General features: G+C 43.3%; 1 protein-coding gene and 1 long non-coding RNA gene across 2 annotated transcripts in view; one reads left to right on the top strand and one right to left on the bottom strand.

The window, feature by feature from the left end:
• The window catches only part of LOC147717251 (uncharacterized), a 34,169-nt gene extending 18,471 nt beyond the window's left edge, over nucleotides 1–15,698 (top strand). Inside the window, exon 3 of the long non-coding RNA XR_015295804.1 lies at nucleotides 15,582–15,698. This is a non-coding gene — a long non-coding RNA (uncharacterized LOC147717251). The remainder of the gene's footprint in view (nucleotides 1–15,581) is intronic.
• LOC147717252 (keratin, type I cytoskeletal 47 kDa-like) lies at nucleotides 1,688–13,770 on the bottom strand. The gene is made up of 8 exons (XM_086924199.1): nucleotides 12,914–13,770; nucleotides 10,347–10,429; nucleotides 9,414–9,570; nucleotides 8,766–8,927; nucleotides 8,558–8,683; nucleotides 7,172–7,389; nucleotides 4,271–4,401; nucleotides 1,688–2,311 (listed from the first exon to the last, which is right to left on the bottom strand). Exons 1-8 carry the CDS (start codon nucleotides 13,562–13,564, stop codon nucleotides 2,217–2,219), a joined length of 1,623 nt encoding a protein of 540 aa, XP_086780325.1. The 5' UTR covers nucleotides 13,565–13,770; the 3' UTR covers nucleotides 1,688–2,216.
• Nucleotides 15,699–21,450: the final 5,752 nt, after the last annotated feature.

Raw genomic sequence — 21,450 nt, 5'->3', positions numbered from 1 at the left:
TCATTATATTTGCTACATAAAATAATTGGTCCAATGTATAATAGTGGTGCAACTGTTACCTGAAATTTATTTGCACGGTACTTTTAAACAAAGCTTCTTGATTAATTTCTTCGACAGGCTGTATGTCATTGTCAGGTCACCATCTCTGAAGAGTTATGGGGTACTTTACTACTCACTAGTGGATCTCTCTGCAGCATTTAAGATTGTGGAACAAAGGTGGCTGTTGACACAGCTGGTCAATGTTTGTGGGCTAAAATAAATCCGAGTTTTGGTCGTTACACTCTTTACTGTCAAATACTGTGTAGACAGTGAAACAAAGATCTTTAGCTCACCCCAGGATACCAAAGATGTGGGGCTGAACACTGTTATTAGTTTTGCTTAATGTATACAACCTGCCTCTTCTAAACGTGATCAGACATAAAAGGCTGTTGTTTCTGTTCTACACCAATTAAACTGCTTCAGATCTAAGTTAATGACCAGACAAAGTATGAAAATCTACAACACTGTCTTGCTAAAATCAAGAACTGGATGAAGGCCAGTTGGTTGTTTCAGCCTAAACAGCAAACTCTCCAACGCTATCGTCAGAGGTACTGCACCTGAACTACTTGGTCAGGCTCCGAAGCCTAGGCACAATGTTAAAAACTTGGGGGTAAAATTAGTGAATTGGAATTAAAAGCACAGGTTGGTGAAGGGACACGAAGCATTTTCTTACAACCTTCTCTTCGGCAGCTGATAGTTAATATCCTCCCCTCTCAATATCAACCAACACCACTTCGCACAGACAGTAGAATGATTGGTTTTGCATCAATTTCTGCATCCTCATATTTCTCCACAGGTAATTTTTGGCAAGTTAGGCTTGCTGAAATTGACTTGGGGTGCTAAAGTGCAAGATTCTGCATGTCACTCTCCATTTTCAGTGGAGTAATTTTTAATTAGTGGTATTTTTCACACCTTGTAAGTTCTGAACTCTGAAATAATGGTTTTCATCTGGTGCGATTGTTGCCTCAAACTCACCCTGGCCACTCATAATGAGGACCTTTGCAGGAATCCGTGTACAACTCAAAATCTGGTGGCATGATTAGTCATAGTTCTCCATGATTTTGATCACAATCCATAGTAGCAAATATTTACACCAACTACAACTCAAGGCAATCTTAATTTCAAAATCCTATTTCTGATCTAAAATGTTTTGCAAAACCCGGGGATGGGATATTTGATTCCCAAAATTCACCCAAAAGTCCACACCAGACAACTACACTCTGACTTAAAGAAATGCACTCTTCATCATTAGGTGTCAGAGGGAATTTCTCTTGTGTTGGTCTCAGATATTAGAATGCCCTTCCAGGGGATAGTAGTCAGGAGATCCACTATCTCCAGTTCCATTCTATAATCAAATCCCTCATTTTAAATGAATTGTTAACTTAATGAACACTTTATGGCTGGTACACTATAATGGAGATCAGCATTAAAGGACACACTATATATATTGTGTTATATAAACGTATCCCAATCATCCATTCATGTATTTATCCCTCAAATCATCTTATGTCCTCATAGTTCCTTCTGCCACTAAAGTCTGCGTTGCTGTAAATACAACTTTGTTAATTGGCAAAGAAGTTCTGAAGCAAAAATCTCTGAAAGTTGGAAATAAAATAGTTTAAGCAACACAAATGAGTTAAAAGACATATTGTACGTTGCATCAAAGAGAAAGTTTATTGAATTGAACAAAAAGGCAGGCAGATGTAAAAAGAAGTCCATTCCCACAACCTAGGAAAGAAACATACAATAGTGGATTGAAAAGGAGCTACACAGCGAACGTTTCCGGATGGAAGGTTCTTGTACCCTCTTTCACAATATCTTCCAGTGATAATAATGTGGTATCACTATGGTTTCTATTGATAATACATTCAACAGTAGCTATGTGTGATTCACTGTGAAATCTACTGACATCCATACACTGAGCACCCTCTGTTGTGGCAGCTGCTCAAAAACTGTGATGTCACCAGTTCTGCACTAAGATGATCTTTTTTAAGGTGAGAATCAAAAAAGGCGCTCTTGTTAAGAGAGTAGTACACAAGAGCTCTACTTTAAGTATGTGGATAAAGTGCCAAGCAGTCCAGAAAGCGTATAATAATTCTGACATTCTCCATTATCTTGAATCTTTTCCTCGTATGTTCCATTGGCTTGGTCGGCAACCTTCAGCTCCTCCTCAACATTCATTGATGGTCTTGTACCTGTCTTTTCGTACTGACCGGTTTGCCATCAACTAAGTCCTCTGTAATTGTTATGACTCGTGTTGTCCTGGCTGGCTCTGAAAAACAAAATATGGAGCAAGTTAGAGTGGACCAATCTAAAATGGGGCGACCATTGAGTATGGCAACAAGGGGGGTTGAATCAGCCATCCAGTAGGGTTTGCTACCTGTAAGTTAAGGGGACTCAGCCCTGCTACCAGTGAGTTGGCTTTGTGTACTGTATTAATTAGGCCTAGGTGAAATGTAAATTACAATAGTGAAATTGCCAAGTTCCGCGCTATGTGAAATTCCCAACATTTCCTGAAATATTGTATTATTAGATTTATTTTGCATTTGTTTCCTGCAGGGCACTAAATTGCATAGAAAACTTCTCGTGTTGGCATCTCAAGTGACTGGTTGCATATGAGAATAGAGCCCAGACACAGCCCTATGCACACTGTGTCACTGGAACCAAGCTATAACTGGTTGATGAGCCCTTACCAGGGCGAAACCAGTCCTAGCCTGCATGTGTTCCGGTTCAGGGATGACCTGGCTCAGCAATTCAGGTTTGGCTGTTCCTATTGGAGCAGCATCAAGACTGATTTGCATGTGGCTGGGTCCAAACTGAGGTGGCATGGTGTGCAAAATGCCAATAGATAGGTATTTGCCTGGGTAATTACCAGTGTCTCAGATTAATCCAAGCATTCCATTCATCAATCTCTGTATACTTTAGTGTGTCTCTCTAAGTGGGACATGTATGCCCAGACAATGGTCCTGTGAACATTGTGTCACACTGTGGCATTGAAACCAAGCTATACCGGGCTGATGAGCCATAATCAGGTCGGAGCCGGTCCTAGGTTGCTTGTGTTCTTGTTCAGCAAGGACCTGAGCTGGCAGTTCGGGCTGGACTGTTCTTATTGAAGCAGGATCAATACTGATTTGCATATGGCTGGTTCCACACTGAGGTGGCATAGTGATGGCTCAAAATGCCTCTCAGTCTCTTTTCTCCGAGACCTTGCTTCATCAATAGTGTGCAAAATAACGATGAGTTGGGATGCGGTCCGAGTAATTACCAGTGGCCGATATTAATTTGAACATCCCATTCGGCACTGTTTGTATATACCCCATTACTGGAGTGGCACACATACTACATGTCAGCAAAGAAATAGGGAAGTAGATTTGTATGTGGACCCAAGTACTAACTTTAGAAGGGAGTTCAGCAGCTAAAGATTGTACAGTTGCTCTGCCTAACTTATAATGGGGGCTAAAGTGTTTTACTGGGAGCTGGCCTGTAACACACTTCGCCAGACTTCATGTAGAATTTCCCTTTTGACTTGGCAGTGAACTCTGCCTAGTCACTTGGCCTCTCACCAAACCCCCCACCTGTGGAAGCTCATTCCCTTTCCAGACATTCAGACCCTGGAACAGTATCCAAAACTGAGATAGCAGCGCTGCATCTTTCTGTGATTCAAATGCCCCACCATTGGTTAGGTCGACCATCTGGAGAGTGCTTACGGTCTCAGTAAGAAGTAGGAAAGTGCTATCCACTGTACATTGAGGTAGGTTTGGAAAAACGTTCTCCCTTCATCTATACAGCATTATAATGTTTTGCATATGCCTAATTCAGCGATATGTATAATTTGGTTCTACCTGAAAGCCTGTACAGTAGTTGAAGTAGTCTAGTTGAGACCAGCAAACTACAGAGAAATCAGTTTGTTTATGCTTTTTTCAGTAATTTGATACCACCATAAGGTGATGAGCTGATGGCTGTTGCCTTACCTTGTCCTATTTAAAGCCTGGACGGTTCAATATGGAGGAAAGAACTCACTGACAGAATGCAAGATCAGCATTACAAAGCTCCAGTCTGAGCCTGAATCTTAGTCACATGCCCCAAGATAACCTCCACATGCTGAATCTAACCCAGCGCTGTGACTCTTGGGTCAGAGACTGTGTGGGATGCTAGTGATGACGTCAGAGCCTGTTTATTGTGAGAGTGAGGTACAAGTGTGTAGGCACTGTGTATCACAAGAAACGTTTACCTTTGGCAGAGGAGCTGGTTCCAGAGCCTCTGTCGTACCCGCTGCTGCCGCCATAACTGCTGCGTCCTCCTGAACTGTATCCTTTAGAGCCAGAGTCTGACTGCTGCTTAGTTTGCGAGACCTGTGAGTACCTGTTTCCAGAAACACAAAGAATGATATTGTCCTGAGTAAAAAGCCTTTTGGATTGGCACTTGAACAATGTATTTTGAGGACAGAAGGAATGACACACTGCATCACAGGGAGTAATAGCAAACATCTCCAGTGACTCGTGCACAACACTTTAACACTTCCATGACATTAAAAGATCTTTACACAACTTCTCAAAGAATACATCTTCTATATGTGTACAAATATAATGCAATAAAATACTTCCTTAGCAAAACTTTAAAATCCCTAGCCATGTATTTAATCTATAAACTCACTAATTGGGCAACGTGCACTGCCTTAGGCATAATTTTAAATGGTCACTCAAACGTTTAGCCAATTGCGTTGCACCTGAGATATTTTGTTGGCCTCACTCAAGACAGGGGAGCAGGTACTAATAGCCTCCAACCTATTTAAAGCGAATACCCAATGTCTGGCCATCCCCCAGGATCTTATACAGTGTCTTCAGACAAAATCCAGCAGCTAGGCTACTGCTCCACATCCCTAAATCCACAACCATCAACAACCACCTTATATTGGTTTCCTGTGCATAACCACATAATGTTTTAGGCAGTTGGCCTAATGCACAAAAGCCTAGCATCGGGACGAGCCATATCTAGAAAAGCTCATTCACCATCAACCACTGAGCCTTCTTCACTCCTCCTCACTCCATCTTCTTACAATACCAGAATCAAACGGTCTAGACAAGGTGGAAGAGCTTTACCTTATCGGTCAGCTAAGATATGGGGCTCCCTCCCTATGCAGATTAGAGAAAACCTCATCACTGTCTTTTGAGGAAACAACTTAAACCCTGGCTCTTTCCGCTTCCATATTCTTGACTAGGAGACACTTCTCTTTTAAGCTGGAATCGTTTATCAGTGCCAAGACGCCCTTTGAGTAGTTGTTCCTGCTCTAGAAATTGTCATTAATTTGTTCATTATTTACAAGCCGCCTAGTCAACCTATAGGACCTGATTTAGGGTTTGAAGGATTGTTTACTCCATCAGAAATATGACGGATATTTCGTCCCCCTTATTAAGAGTGCATTATGTCCTATGGCAGTTGTAATGAGGACAGGATATCCAATCCATTAGGTTGTGGCGGAGCACCCATCCGCCACCCTTACTCCTTGCGCATATTCTGGGGACTAGGGGCGACTGAAACAGCTCTGGCCTAGTTTAAGTTTTCACATGGCTTACCCCATTCCATTCAACAGAAAAAACATGTTTTCATGCGTAACTATGAACACACTGGAGCTAGCATGGCCCAGAGTTGTTTAAAATGGAGCAAACAGCAGCAACCATCAACTTTTATGCACAAAAGTATTTTGTGTCAGAAGATGACAACAGCACTCTCCAAAATTACTTTGCATTACAAACTACCAACCCCTCAGTTATTCTTTAAGAGGGAATGTACAGAGTGGGAACAGCACAAAGCATCCACAGGTTTTCATAAAAAGCAGAATCTGCTAAAGTAGCACAATTAAACTTTGCATGAAATCCCATTGCAAACTGAAACCAGGCGCAAACAAGGGAAAAACAGAATATTGCATGATATTCCTACACGTTACATATTTAATTTTGCATTTTACACCGCATACACTTGGGCGAGTACCTTTGTATTTAAATTTATGCTCATGGATATATACCTCAAGTACAAATCTCACGCAAAGCTGAATTTAGCATCATATAACCATGTGTAGCATACCTCTAAAAAGGCTTTTTAGAACAGAGCAGGACTTCACCAGTGCGCAACTTTTTATAAAATTGCTGCTATTTATTGTTCACACAACAGAGCGATACAGATTGCCATACAGCACAACTGCAGGCAGTTTATGAGATTTGGGGCCAGATGTACGACCCTATCAATTTGCGAGTCGTAAATTGAGCCATTTTGTGACTCGCAATTTGAGACTCGCAAATAGGAATTTACATTAGTGTCTCAGAGTCAGACACTGTTTGCGATTCCTAATGAGGTTGCAAATTGCCTACCTCCTTAATATTTATGAGTCAGGTGCAATTTGCGACCCCATTAGGAATGGCTAGCACTCCCAGGGATGGTGGCCTGATGGAGTCAGCAGACCACCATGTCTGTGATTGCTTTTTAAATAAAGCAGTTTTTTTTTAATGCAGCCCGTTTTCCTCAAAGAAAAGCGGGATGCATTTAAAAAAGAAAAATGAAACATTTCAGTTTCATTTTTTAAGAGTAGACCGGGGCCCGTGGGACCACTGTCTGCTCTTAAAAACATTTTTCACACACACTCACAAAGGGGAAGGGTTCCCCTGTGGACCCCTTCCCATTTGCGAGTGGCTTACCACCCACTTGAAGTAGGTGGTAAACTGTGAGTGTTTTGCAACCTCAATTGCGGTCGCAAAACAATCATACATTGAAATGAGACTAGCTATTAGGAAGGTACACCCTTGGCACTCCCCTTCTTAATAGCAGGTGGCAAACCCTATTTAGCGAGTCTGTAATAGGTTACCAACTCACAAAATAGGGTTTGTACATGGGGCAGACCAATGTTGCAGTCACAAACTGGCCGATTTTCAGTTTGCTGGCGCAAAATATGGTTGTACATCTGCCCCTAGATCCTGCATTTTGAAAAGTGAAGGGAATCTTTTTCAAGAGAGCTGAATCCTCTTTCACCTCATTCTGACTGCTTTGTGACACTACACATGCTTCCCTACTGTAAGGTCCTTCTACATAGTGTGTGGGAAGTGAAGGAATTCATTAATGGAGCTTGCTGCCACCTTCTTACCCGCCTGAGCCTTCGAGCAGACGCTGGTAGGTGGCAATCTCCTGCTCCAGCCGGCTCTTGATGTCCAGGAGTTGGTTGTACTCATCAGTCTGGCGCTCTGACTCTTCCCTGAGTTCGACCAGCTGCTCCTCTACGATGCTGATCTTGGCTTGCAGCTCTGCCAGCTGAGAACAATACATTCCCTCTGTATCGGCCAAATCCTTCTCCAGAGTACTTTTCTGTTCGATCAACAAAAAGGGCAGAGTTAGAGAGTAGAGGACAAACCTATTGTGAGACCACGTCTAGAAACATTGGTTTTGTTTTGGTTCATGCATCTCATTGCCGGCGTTCTCATGGTCACGGGATCTCATTCTGACCCTACATTTTGCACAAGCTGTTTAGAGTGTAGTGAACTGTCTATCAGTTGTTCAGCGATGACTGTTCAGTGAAGCTGAGTTGAGTTATTGTGTCACTTCACCATTTATGGACATTTAATATGCAATTTTGGGGTCTCTCAAATAGTAGTGCTCCAACACTCACCCAACCCTAGAGTAAGGTGAATGGAAAAAACCTAGGCATAGGTAAAGACCCAAGTAGAAGAAGCTGGAATACTGGGAAAGATATAGAAGACAATGACCCAAAAGTGCTTTAGAGTGGAGGTCAAGGGTTTGAATAAATATGTGCTGGCTGTTCTTATATTCGCTAGGCTTCTAAACACACTGGGCACAATTCACAAAGTTGTGTGTGTGTGTGTGTGTGTGTCTAAATGGCAAAATGTATGATTTAAATTCACAAAAAGTGAACTGGCACTTGAAAACCAATTTACCTAGGTTTACTGTTACACCATTGCGATGTGATATTCCACATATCCCAGCAGGTAAGAGTGGTGGAACGGTATGGCCGGGTTGGGGGGGATTTCAACAGACGACCATGAGGGGACATTAAATAAATAATTAATTGTCCCCTTGTAGTCTGTGGAAATCCGCCGACCCGCCCCTACTGCCCCACTGCTCTTGGCTGCACGGGCCACGGCTGGGTAAAGCTTATTCTCGGGCTGGGAGGGAATTCGGGGACAACTGGTGCCAACGAAAATTTGAAAACACCCTGAAGCTTGAGGGTTTTTGGATGTTTGCAGAAGTTTCCCCCCCAATCCCGTCCTACCCTGAAAATGGCTGTAGATGTACCTCTGTCAAAGGCAGGAGTACGTCCTTGTACAGAGTAGGACATGATTAGTGACCGCTCCAAAATAGGCGGAAGAACATTTTCTCTTCAGAGAAAAAAACGTGCAGTTGCACAAATCAATATTTTGATTACATAAAGGGAAACATATTCATATTATATTATCTCACAACACTTTAAGGATTTGTAAAAGTGCAGATGCCTTCTGAGAGGTAAACTTTCTCTCACCATTGCCAGTTGTGCCTGCATCTCTATCTCCAGCGATTGCAAGGACCGTCGCAGTTCTGACACCTCAGTCTTGTTTGATTGCACCTGCTCCACCCCAGATGAGATCTGTTGTTTCAGCTCAGCACTCTGAAAGACAAATGAGGGTTATTTGATGGTGTCTTCTCTGTTTTGTTTCAACAATGAACATAGTGGGAAGAGAAGTCCATACCCTTTGGTTGTAATCCTCCTCGGCCCGCCTGCGGTTCTCCTCCGCCATTCTTTCATATTGCTCCCTTGTCTGGGTTAGGAGGGCAAGGAGGTTTATGCCTGGAGCAGCATGCATCTCGACGCTGACGTCTCCTTGACTATCACTTAGGAGAGCCTTTATCTCCTACAAAGAGAAAATAAGACAAGTACCCTTAATTTGAAAATAATTTACATACAAGTGGTGTAAAAAAATAGATGAACAATAGAAATCGGGTTATGTTTAAAAAAAAAAATCTTGTCGTACTGTAATTTTAAAAGAACTTACTGATTGTCACCCGACCACTAAGTAATGTTCAGCATGCTAGTGTAAGCCAGACACTTTACAACAAAAGTATCCAATGTTGATTTATGATCCATGCCAGATGACAGCATATCCTCATAACCCAAATTAGCATACGGTGAATCTAAATAGTCATTGGCTCTCCTGTAAATCTGGCAGGAACTCAGCCCTACTGCACCACCATTGGACAATGGTGGTCTATAGTACATGTAAAAATGTGGTGCCTTTCATTGGCCTTTAAAAGATTGGTAGAGAACATTATTGGTACATTGGGTTTATCCCATATTCATCATTTCCAAAACCATTCTGAAACACATAGCTATCTCTTACTTCCTCGTGGTTCTTCTTGAGTGTTGCCAGCTCCTCAGTCAGGCTCTCCAGCTCTGTCTCCAGGTCAGATTTGGCCAGGGTCAGCTCGTCCAGGACCCGACGCAGCCCGTTGATGTCAGTCTCCACACTCTGGCGAAGCATCAGTTCAGTCTCATACCTAGGAATGATCAGGAACACGTTAATGAAAGCCTCAGGCCTTTTGATAAAGCATGTTCTATAACTTTAGCTGTTGCCTGATCACACTCACACTTGTTTTTGTACTTGTCAGGTACTGCAAACATTGGTGCCAGATTGTATCAGTACCAATACAATCTATTTAATCTGGAAATAGTGGCGAAGTGGACCCAGTGCACTGTGTTTGCTTCTTCCCCTAATACAGTTATCTCCATTTCTCCTTTCCTTTGAAGTGTGGTTCATGTAAAACTTCTGCTTTCTTTGCTATATTCTAGCAATTAATCTCTTAAATATGCTGCACTTTAAGGAAGTATGTTCATCTAATGTGGCATAAATGCCTTGTGTAAGGTGTGGGCATTTTGGAGGGGCACGCCCATGAGTTCCTGCTCTGGTGGGGTCACTGGCAGCGTATACTGTGTTGCAGAAATAGGCACAAGTTCTCTACATCAGACCTTTATTATTCAACAATGAGCAGCTAAACCTGACAATGCTCACTTTATTATAAACAGTGAGTAAAGAGGATAATTTACCGAGTCATTCATCTATGCCTTCAGTGAACAAGAGAAGCCACCTGTAAAAACCCCGGCACAACTCCCTTGTAACATGGCTGCCAGTGAGTGCTGTATCTGCCTTAGGGACATGGGTCTGAGGTCTGCTGGGAACCATCAGTGTTTCTTGAACTTCCACACTGCCTGAATTTGAATAGGAAGTATGCTGATGTGAACCATATGCGACACGTCACTACTGTGTTTTACTCACTTGAGCTTGAAGTCCTCAGCAGCCAGCCTGGCATTATCAAGCTGCAGGACGACGCTGGCTTTGGCCACTTGGGCCTGCAGGATCTGCAAACAAAAGATGGCATAAGGAAGAGTTAATACCTACTTGTTCATATAATGTAATATTTAACATGGGCTGCCAGTTGTGCTAGGTTATTCATAATGGAAATGACAAGGTTAAGTATTATGATAAGTAAGTGGTGTCCTCCATATATGTGAGGGTTGAGCTGCTGAGTGAGTCTACTGCCTAAAGTGCTGACTGTCACACTGAAATACAAACATGAAAAACTGCATCTCGGCACTTTATCAGTTTGACACATCGTGGTTTTAGTGCTAGTGATAATTGCCAAAAGACAGAAAATCACTTCATTTGGCTGCAGTCTAGTTCACTTGAATTCCGCATTCTAATTCTCTTTAAAAAAATCAGATTTCTTGTTTCGAAAATTGTAAACATTTGCTGCCGTCTTTAGAGTGCACTTTGGGCTCTGTGTTGAATATTGTAATCTTAGACTCTGAGTACGTCCTCTGCTGCTCCTCACCTGTGATTGATTTAGGAATTTAGCATATCAAAATCAGCTCAAAATTTCGGTAGACTTCCTGCCTTCCTTGGTGATCTGGGAAAGAAAAACTCGTTTGGACCCTAAGGAATTTTGGGCCAGATGTAGGTAAATGTCATTTACCGATTCTTAAATATCGAATTTTACCGATTTGGTATTCAAAAATCGGTCATTGAGATGTAGGGAAAAAATCGGTATTTTTTACCGAATCGGTAAAATTCGGTATCGGACTTTCGAAAATTACCGAATCGGTATTTACTGATTCGGTAACTCTCCCGATTCCGTAAAATTACCGAATAGGACGATTTTCGGACTCCTACATCCCAAATGCTCAATACCGGTCGGTAAAGGCCGAAAATACCGATTTTCAGCCGTTACCGACCGGTATTGGGCTACCTACATCTGGCCCTTTGTCCGAAGATGACCTCAAATAATGTGAACATGATTTTCCTAGCTGATTGTGAATCAAAACGGCTGAGATTAGTTTACATTAATTTTGTACTTCAAAGTAACTGCATTATGTTTTTAGATTACAATACGTGTAAACAAGTTTAATTTTCTTCTTAAAGGCTACTGCAAACTAAAGCAGTCTGATTGCAAAAGGCAAGTAAATGGTACGAGTTGCTTAACAAGATCTGCTGGCCAGACACTCTCTCTGGACTTGATGAAAAACTCTTTTCGTGGTCACTTGTTCAGTTTCCGAACCCAAAATCCACATTGGAGTGTGCGGAGCTGCTGCATGAACAGTTCTCCTAAAGACTATTACTTGGGAGCCCTGTTTTGGGAATAAAGGAGGTTGTGAAACCTGGGATTATAATTCCACCGGAAATGCAAGGAACCCCGAGAAACAGCTTTCTGTCTTGATGGGATATTCTTGGTCTCACTAATTAGTCATGTTTGGAATCATGGGGAGATGTTCTTAAGTTTTGTGTTACTCTCTATAACTTTTGCTTGATAATGCAAATAGGACGTTTCTTTCTACATGGAAAACATTTTATTTGAGGCTTTGTGTATCAGTAAGTGAGGCTGTTGAAAGAAGCTGCACTCCAGTATGATTTAGCCTCTGGGTAACCTGCGGGCTACAAGATCAGAGGAGAAAACACACTGTACAGAATAAGATTTTCAACTGAACAGTCTCGAAAAAAAAAATAGAAAATGGCTAGGAATCTGAATTCCATTGCTTTAAAGTCGCCTTTTCTAATTCCCATGCCAGAAAATAAATTGATGTTTTTCTCCCTTAACTTTGATCTATTATCATGCTTTTCCATCATGATATGATTGTCCACCTGTTTAACTGCATGACACCTGCTCTACAACTTCTGTTCTGGTTGTATGCTATTTGATGCATAAGAGTGTGTATTCATTGACTGCAGTGTATGATTTGTTAGAGCAATTAGTACAATTGATTTAGTGACATGTGCTTCAGAAAGGAAGAAGCATAAAAATACCAGACCATCTCCGACAACTTTATCTCTAAACATGTGCTTTGTGTTTTGCTTTTTATGTGTTTTTCTAGAACCCATATATAATTACCAGCTTTTTATCCTGCAATTAAGAGAAGAACGTTAGTGAGTAAAATGTTTAGGACACAATTCCAGGACAGACACTTGGTGCGACACAGAGTAACTCAGGTATATTTGGGAGGTCTCCAAAAAGATGGAGCACACACATTGCAGCGAACATTGGTCTAATTACACATGCTATAGACAGCTGTTTATGTTTGACCCTCTTTTTACCTGTCAGTGTCTCTGTGAAGAATATTTAATATTACGTTCAATTTTTATAAAGCGGTTCGGTTTGAAATAGAAAAAAACTGTGAAAAAGAGAAGTATATAGAGAGACATACAGAATAACTTGGATAAAGCAAACTCTAACAGAGGGAAAAGAGAAAGAAGTACCTTCACATTCTACAATGAAAATTAACTAATTACTTTTGACTGGTGAGTTCATTGTTTAAGACAAGCAATCAATTGAACTGAACATGATACTTCACCTTAGCTTGCAGATCTGCAATTTGTTTGAAATATTTGCTGTAGTCCGTTTCCACAAGAGCTGATCGGTGACTCTCGTACCACTCTTTGATTTTACGCTCAAGCTCGGCGTTGGCATCCTCCAGATCCTTGACCGTCTCCAGGTAGGTAGCTAGGCGGTCGTTGAGGTTCTGCATGGTCGCTTTCTCCCCGGCATCGAGAAGGCCCTCACTATGTGGTTGGCTAGCATGGCTCCATTGGTCCTCATGGCTAGCCTGGGCCCACTGGTTCCACTGGCCCCACTGGCCCCCATGTTCACTGCCAACAACACCACCACCACCACCAAAGCTACCTACTGCACCACCAGCCAAGCTACTTCCGGCACCACCAACAAAGCTGCCACCCGCATAGCCCCCGAAAGAACCCCCAGCATGGCTACCCTGACTAGCACCCTGTCTACCACCTATTTTCTGAGAAGGAACACTACGAGCGGGCAAGCTTCCTACTGCACCACCAGCCAAGCTACTTCCGATACCTCCAACAAAGCTGCCACCTGAATAGCCCCCAAAAGAACCCCCAGCATGGCTACCCTGGCTAGCACCTTGTCTACCACCAGTTTTCTGAGAAGAAACACTGCGAGCGGACAGGCTCCCAGAACTGCGTAAACTTGCCATGCTGTACTATTGCAGGTGCACCGGATCAAGAAAGGCAGCAGAGGTGGTGACTGGCTGCTGGCTAAATGGTTACTCATTATATACAAATTGGAGAGGGTGTGTCAGCTCACTGGGTGCTGCTTTCCCATATCAGTATTCAGCATTTGTCAGCTTATCTCCCGCTCATTATAACCATTATTAATCATAAATGTTTCTTCCCCATGTGCTGCTGCCTCTGCCCCAGGGCTGTTTTTTATTTTAGGACCTGAGAAGGGCGGGGAACAGAATTCTTTTCAGGACACTATATTCCTGTGTTCTTTTCTTCAGACATCCAACCTTTTCCACATCCAGGCAGGTCAGGTGACCAGGTTTTGGTCACCCTGACCCTAGACATCATGACACGCCACAGACATATTAGCAGGTCTACTCACAAACAGAGTTCTAAAACTAAATGGAACTGGACACCGGTATCGTCTTTCCTACGTAAGCTTCTTCCTTATGAGTTGAAGAGGAGACAGAGCTCAGAAGGAAGCGCCTTTTGAGTTCACTATACCCTCGCACAAAAACACTCTCTCCTTCTGTGCATAGTCAACCCTCTCTGAGAGCTGGGACATACAGTATGTTTGCGGAAATTGCCAGGTACCACAATAAATTGGAGTAGTCTCAGCAATGCCGACATGGCATATTGACAACCTTTGGCAGGTATAACTTGGTCGCAGACGGGGTAGGTAAACTATGTAGTTAGAGACCAGGCAGTTGCCACTCATGGTGGGTCACCCCCCGTAGATTGGCACATTGCCACAACCTTGTCCCCTCTCCCTCCTTGCACTTTACATTGTATTGAACCATGTGGCAATCCCACGCCATTTCTGCCCTGATTCTAGGGGCTGTTTGTCACTTTATTATAGGAGGGTTTTATTTTACTTGCATCATCTCAGTTACTCTCACAAGGCTCAATCAGGTTCTTGAGCTTTGTTCCCCTGAATGGTCAGTACCCGGATGCATCATACACTTAAAAAGACAACCTGAAAAAGTGGCCATCTTGGATTGCATCAGTGCCCCTATGGCACTCCATTTAGAGGATGTAGGTTCTTCAGAGGACAGCTGCAAAGGTGTTATCACTAACTTCAGAACATCTAACAACCAAAGCCCCTAGACTATCCCCGTGCTACAGTGTTTGATACATAAAACTCAATTTACAGCCATAGAGGTGACCCAACCAGTGCTGTGTTTTGTATGAGTGTCAGCATGTAACACACTCATTCGCTCAATCAGAAAGACAGATGATGGCAACTCAAGACTAGGATAGGAACAAATCCACTCTCAGGTGTGTATTTGACCTAATGGGCAATGGTTAAAACTCCAGTAGGACTACTCAACCTTTTATGCTTCTAAGTTAACAAAAATACGTGTTGTTTTGAAGAGGGTAACATGAAACCTATATTATGTCTCAGAAACGCAAAGATATCACTTGGGGTCAAAACATACGCAACAAATATGCATCTAACATGTAATTATGGGCATAGAGCTGAAATCAAATCATGAGTTGCATAATGCAACATAACATTGTGAAATTAGCAGAATGCACATCAGATCGACAGGAGAACTTAAGACCACATATCCAGCTGTACAAATCCTGTTCTAAAATTCTGTTTAGCTACTGCTAGTCTCCAAAATATGGCTTAGCATCAGAATCCATCTTGACATGATTGACGTGGGTTATCCTGTCCCATGATGTAACAGAAGAATCAAGAAGACATAAATGTTCAGTTCCACAAACAAGCTTTTGTATTGGTCCTTGTAATACAGGGGTTCCATCATGCAATTTCTGGTACTGCTCCATGGATTTGAGAAACTCCTCTGGTGCAAGGCTAAGCTAGGCATGCGTCAAATTTTTGTGTTCTAGAAGAGCCAAATTTTGTTATTTGAGTAGTTTAAGACATTTTTCGATTTAGGTTTGCTATTGTCCTAAAACGATGACATTGAATGCTACCTAATATTGGCTAATGCATTTCGATGTATTATTTTTTTTCCTCAGCAAAATTTCCTAAGCCAGAGTATTCTGCCCATGTGTGGATCCCATGCTCACAGTGATGCTCACTGTTACAATGACGTCAAGTCCCCTGACTTCTGAGGCCCGTTATGAGCTTGGGGGATGTGACTTTGCAAATCAGCATGTTCTGCTACTTGGGGGTAAGAGCAAAGAGTGTTTTTTCAAATAGTTGTTCCTTTTTTTGGTAATGGCACACCTGAGCTACAAAATGATGGAGCACAATTTAAATCACAGGAACTCCTACTGCCTAAGTATTGCACATTCTAAAAGTTTCTTACTTTAATGTGGTTATCTCAGAATGCTGTTAGAAGCTTGCACTTGAGGCGGACTGCAAACAAGCAAGCAATTTCTTTGCAACACTGTGGAAAATAAGAATTAATTGAAGGAAATTTCTGGGCAAATCATGATGGGAGTGGATGGGTGTTTGACCGGTCTTCTAGTCAGTCAATAGATAATAATCTATAATTAACAGTAACATTCAATTATGTGTAGTGATTTATTAGTATGATAAGTAGGTAACAATTACTTCTAGCCGTTTCATTAGAATACATGTTGAAAGGAATGCTGTGCATTAATTGAAAAAGGAGCTGAACACATCGTTTTTCAGCAAACACAGCATCTCCATGAAAAAGGATTTACCTCCCATGAACTTACTGTAAGTGAGCTTGAAACTCATCTCATGTCTCCTGCTTGTGTTCAGCTCTTTTTTGTGTAGCTAGTTTAGTGATCTATAAATACCACTAAATGCAGAGCACAGCACTCCCATAAACTATGAAAGTGTACAAGACACAGGCAGGTACTAGACAACAAAGCATGCTTTGCATTGTATTGCACCAGTTCTATTGTGATTTCCTCCCTTCTGTCAATATACCACTATTCTTTGCAGAGAGGACGTGGCCTTACATCTAGAGTCAGCATCTTGAGAACCGAACTACGCCTCCCGAGGCTGCAATTGGAGTCATCCTGCATACCCAGGGGCCCTGGGGAGACTGCAGGTGGAGGGGGGGGGGGGGGGGTGGAGGGGAAGACTACTTAAGGATTGAGGGGCCCGGTGAGGCAACCACAAAGTCAGCAGCCCCTCACCTCGTGGCGAGAGAAACAAAGTAAGTTAGCCTGGCACCTGCAACGCACAAGAGTTCGGCCGCACGCGGCACTGGTGACTGACGCCTGAGAGAGGAAAGACTGCATATTCGGAGGTCTCCAGTCCGAGGGTGTGGAGTGACGTGCCAAAGGTGCGACTGAAGCCCATAGGCATCTGGCCCCCCTATGAAGAGAAATCTAAATGCATAGCATTAGAACGGAGATGGAGGAGACTACTGGAATTCTGCTAGGGCCAGTTTTGTTTCTAAAACCATTTCTGAAGCTGCTATCTGTTCAAAAACACTTTTCAGACTAGTTAAAGAACTCACCTGCTCAGAAACCCTAGCAAATCCTTTGCCCTTAAATAAATGTCAGAGCAAAGATCTCGCCTGCTTTTTCATGCACAAAATTGAGAAATATATCTAGAAATCGCGAATTCACATTCCTGCAGGCCCCTGCAGTCACAATCCATAATCTCGCCCCAGAAAACACCCTCTCCCTATCTGATGGTCACACCCCACATGGAACCCTCTATGGAGTCCAGCACCCTCACCTCCTATTTAGACTCCTGGCCCGCTTAACATAGACTCCCTTAAAATCATTTTTAGATAAAGTGAAGTCCGGTTCTCCCAAAGATCCTCTACCAATTTCAGTACTGAAACAGCTTGACCCTCCCCATTTACATGTCATCTTGAATGCTCTTAACTCTTTCTTACTTGAATCGACAGTCCCCTCATATTGGAAGCATGCCATGGTGACCCCCCCCTCCTAAAAAAGCCCACCACGGACCCTGACTTACTCTTTAGTTACCAACCGATTGCTCTTCTGCCAGCCTTCTTAAAATTCTTGAGAGACATATTAACTCCCATCTCTCCCAGTTCATTGAAACAAACAAAATTCTCCACCCTCTCAATCCAGTTTCAGAGCCGGATTCCCCACAGAAACTACATTGTCAGGTGTCACAGAGAGGCTGCGACATCATCTTGATGCTGGAGAGACCGTGGCGCTCATATTGTTGGACCTCAGCGTGGCGTTCAATACTATCTCCTATCCTCTACTCATCAATACACTGAGGTTTTCTAGGCATCCGTGGCCCTTAGATTGGATCATCTCTTTTCTAGACAACCGCACTTTTCAAATCTTCTCTGCCACGGCTAGCTCCAACATCCACTTATCCCCCTATGGGGTACCCCAGGGCTCTATCCTTAGCTTGTTGCTTTTTAACCTATACGTCAGGCCTTTAGCTGATATAGCCGAACAGGCTGGTCTGACACTCTTTACCTATGCCGACGACTCCCAGATAATTTTTTCTCTCTCTAACACTGACCCCTGCTCAACATCTCTCCTTCAGCTGGGCCATGGGAAAATTGCAACACGGATGAATCACAACCACCTCAAACTTAATGGTGAAAAAACCGAGGTTCTTATCTTTGGTAAGAGGAAAGATCTCTGGGGCCCGTTACACTGGCCAGCCGAGATGGGTGCCCCTTCCAGCCATGTCTGTAATTAGGGCGTAACCACTGACGACTCTTTGACTATGCACCAGCAAGCAGTCAAGGTTACAGCCGTGTGTTTCACCATCCTGAAATGGCTTAGGAAGATCATCTGGATGCTGCCAGATGCCACCCAAAAACAGTGGTCCATGCCTTTATCACCTCACGGCTGGACTACGGAATTGTCCTGAATCTAAGTTCCAACAAGGCAGTGATCTCTAGACTACAGTTGGTACAAAACTCTGTAGCAAGACTTCTTTGCAGGGTTCCCAGAGCGTTTCCCATTTTTGGCTACCTTCGTGACTTACATTGGCTCAGGGTGGAGAGCCGTATTAAGTTCAAAGGCCTGAGCTACATGTTCAAAATCATAACAGGCACGGCACCTCAGTACCTGCAATCCCTAGTTTGCCCCTACGTTCCCACTCGCCATCTACGGTCTGCACCTCTTGAAAACGTTACTGTACCCAGGTTCAAACTCGCCAGGATGGGAAGAAGATCTTTTGCATATCTCGGCCCGTCCTTCTGGAATGCTCTTCCCCTCGCTATCCGCATAGAAACTATTTACTCTCATTTCCGCAGTTCCCTGAAGACCTGGCTATTTAACCAATAATCTCATCCCACCACCATCATGTCTTGCACCCAGTCCGTCCTGGTGCTGGGAAGCCCTTTTTGGGTAGCTGTTGCGCCTTATAAATTCAATAAATAAATAAATGAGAGGCAGTGACTGGGAAGGGGGCAAAACATGTGGGAGGATGGCCCGGGGCTAAGGTGCACGGCAGGACAGGGTTGCAGAGTTGGAGCTAGAGCTCCTCCCGCATGTGCGCAACCCAAGGCAATCTCTCCCACCTACAGAACCTTGATGGTGAACACAGACTGGAGGGACCCCCTACAATTCTCCTGTGAGGTTGCTATCTGATGTAACTGAAAATCCTGCACAGACTCTATCACACTATGACATTACTACACAAAATAGGATGGACGGACCATTATTAGTGCTTGCGAGGATGCGGGCAGAGCGGAACCTTTCTCTGCGCACACACTATAGAACTGTCCGAAGATGGGACAGAACTGGCAAGGGATACTGATAGGCTAGAGAGCGTAGCTGGTAAACAAATAGATGGACAGCCACCCCTGGTACTGCTGAGTATCTGGTGGGTGTCAGACATTGCATCATACCAAACTGTGCTACTTACCTGGGGCTGCTGTTGGCAAAAAGGGAAATACTCCAGAAGTGGGGAAGGATATATTTACCATGAATCCGTGACTAAGTGGAGGAAATAAATAAATGGCGTTTATTAGAACGTATAATCTATGAGGCCAGAAGATTGGCCAAGACGTTTGGGAAAATGTGGGATAGCTGGGACATGGAAGAAGGCTAGCACAGTCAGGAAGGGTGGAGTAGCGTGGGTGTTTTGCAACAGCAAGAAGCATGACAGCACCGAAGCCTGGGATGAACGGCTTATGTTCGTCAATCCACCAGTAGAGACTGATTGCCACCCGGATCTATGTCCGAAGGGACAAAAGAGATGCTGTGGTAACCAGAGTTGAGGTAGACTCAAGGGAGAAGGGATGGGGTGGGACAATGCACGGTTTATAGTTGTATTTTGTGTTGCTTTGATTAACAGCTACATGGTGACCACATTGCCACTGACAATGTAATACTTAAAATCAATACTATTTTAATTCACAATGCTTTTCAGAACAGCCATCAATAATTCTGATTTTAAGGTATGTGGATAAGATAAGGGCGTTACCAGTAGTGTCATTTGTTAATACTGGCTTCTGGTGTTGTGCATGATGCCCAGAGAGTGTGCTCCAAACTACACACATTGGCATGTGCAAACGATTCCTGGTAGTGGCAATATAAGTACTTGACGCTATGTTATGGGAAAAGCCAGGACTGTGATTCTTCTTGTTAGACCTAGGATCTTTGGGCATGGTTTTCCCTGCCTTTTTATATTTTGTACCTCCTATTTTTTACTGTGTGCTGAACTTCGTTTTTGCTAGTGTTAGGACTCTGGGCACTTTACCACTGCTGACAAGTGCTAAGGTTTATGTGACCTGTGTCTAAAATATGATGGTAATTGGTTTCTCCATGATTGGCATATTTGTTTTACCAGTAAATCCCTAGTGTAGTACACCATGCATGCCCAAAGCCTATAAATTAAATGCTACTAGTGGGCCTGCAGCACTTATTGTGCCACCCACATGAGTAGCCCTACCAACATGTCTCAGGTCTGGCACTGCAGAACCTATGTGTGCAGTGTTAAACTGCTTTTTCAACCTGGCAAATACACCCATTTGCCAGGCCCAAGCCTTCCCTTTTAGTACATGAAAGACAGCCCTGAGGTAGGTTCTAGGCAGGTCCAAGGGCAGGGCGCAGTGTATTTAATAAGTAGGGTATGTACTTTTGTATGGCTCTCATAGGGTTAACCTGGAAATTACTTTGAAACAACTTTTAAGGCTAAATTCCCAATTGGGAGCAGAGAGAAAATTAAAGGTTGGTGCCTCTGGACTCCAATTAAAAAAACATATTTTAGTGAAGTTGTCGTTTAAATTGCAGGTCTGAAAATGCCACTTTTACAAAGTTCGAATTTTCTTACTGCAACCATTCTGTGCCTCTGCCTGTCTCTGAATACACATCTGGGTCAGGGTGACAGTTGGGCTTTTGTGCATTTGCTCTAGACAGTCATGCAAAGGGAGATGAGGTGTGCCCTGCATATGGTGATGGCCCATCACCAGACCGATGGGCCTTCCTGAGCTAGAGTTGTCGGAGAAATTGACACTTACACCTAAATAGGGCGGGATTGGCCCAACACAAAGAGCAGCCTACCCCTCTGTAGAGTATCTGGTGCCAGGGCAAGGAAGGGCAGGGTTATGTGCATTTCAAAGACCTTTAGTGCCAAATTTAGTTCCTGTGCCCTTGAAAGTGAGTTTCTGTGCCATCCACGGTCAATGCAGGTAAGAGCGGTGGGGCCAGGTTGGGGTTGGAGGGAAAACAAATTATTTAATGTTCCCTTGTGGTCATCTTTCAAATGACCTCCAACTTGCCCCACCACTCTTACCTGCATGGGCCTCTCCTGTTCTGTGTTAAAGGAAGAAACCAACACATTGACTCAACCACAATTCGGATCCTGCACATCTGGGCACACTATAATGCTGCGCCACTGCCTGCACCCAATCCGTGGTCCCTGCTTTACGCAATGACCGAGATTTACAACACAAGCTGTGATATCGCCGCAGCTCCTCTAAAGAATCGCCACTGCATGAGTCTCAAGAAC

Source organism: Lissotriton vulgaris, chromosome 5 (assembly GCF_964263255.1).
Source record: "Lissotriton vulgaris chromosome 5, aLisVul1.2, whole genome shotgun sequence".
Lineage (NCBI taxonomy): Eukaryota > Metazoa > Chordata > Amphibia > Caudata > Salamandridae > Lissotriton > Lissotriton vulgaris.
This window is presented reverse-complemented; position numbering and strand designations above follow the sequence as displayed.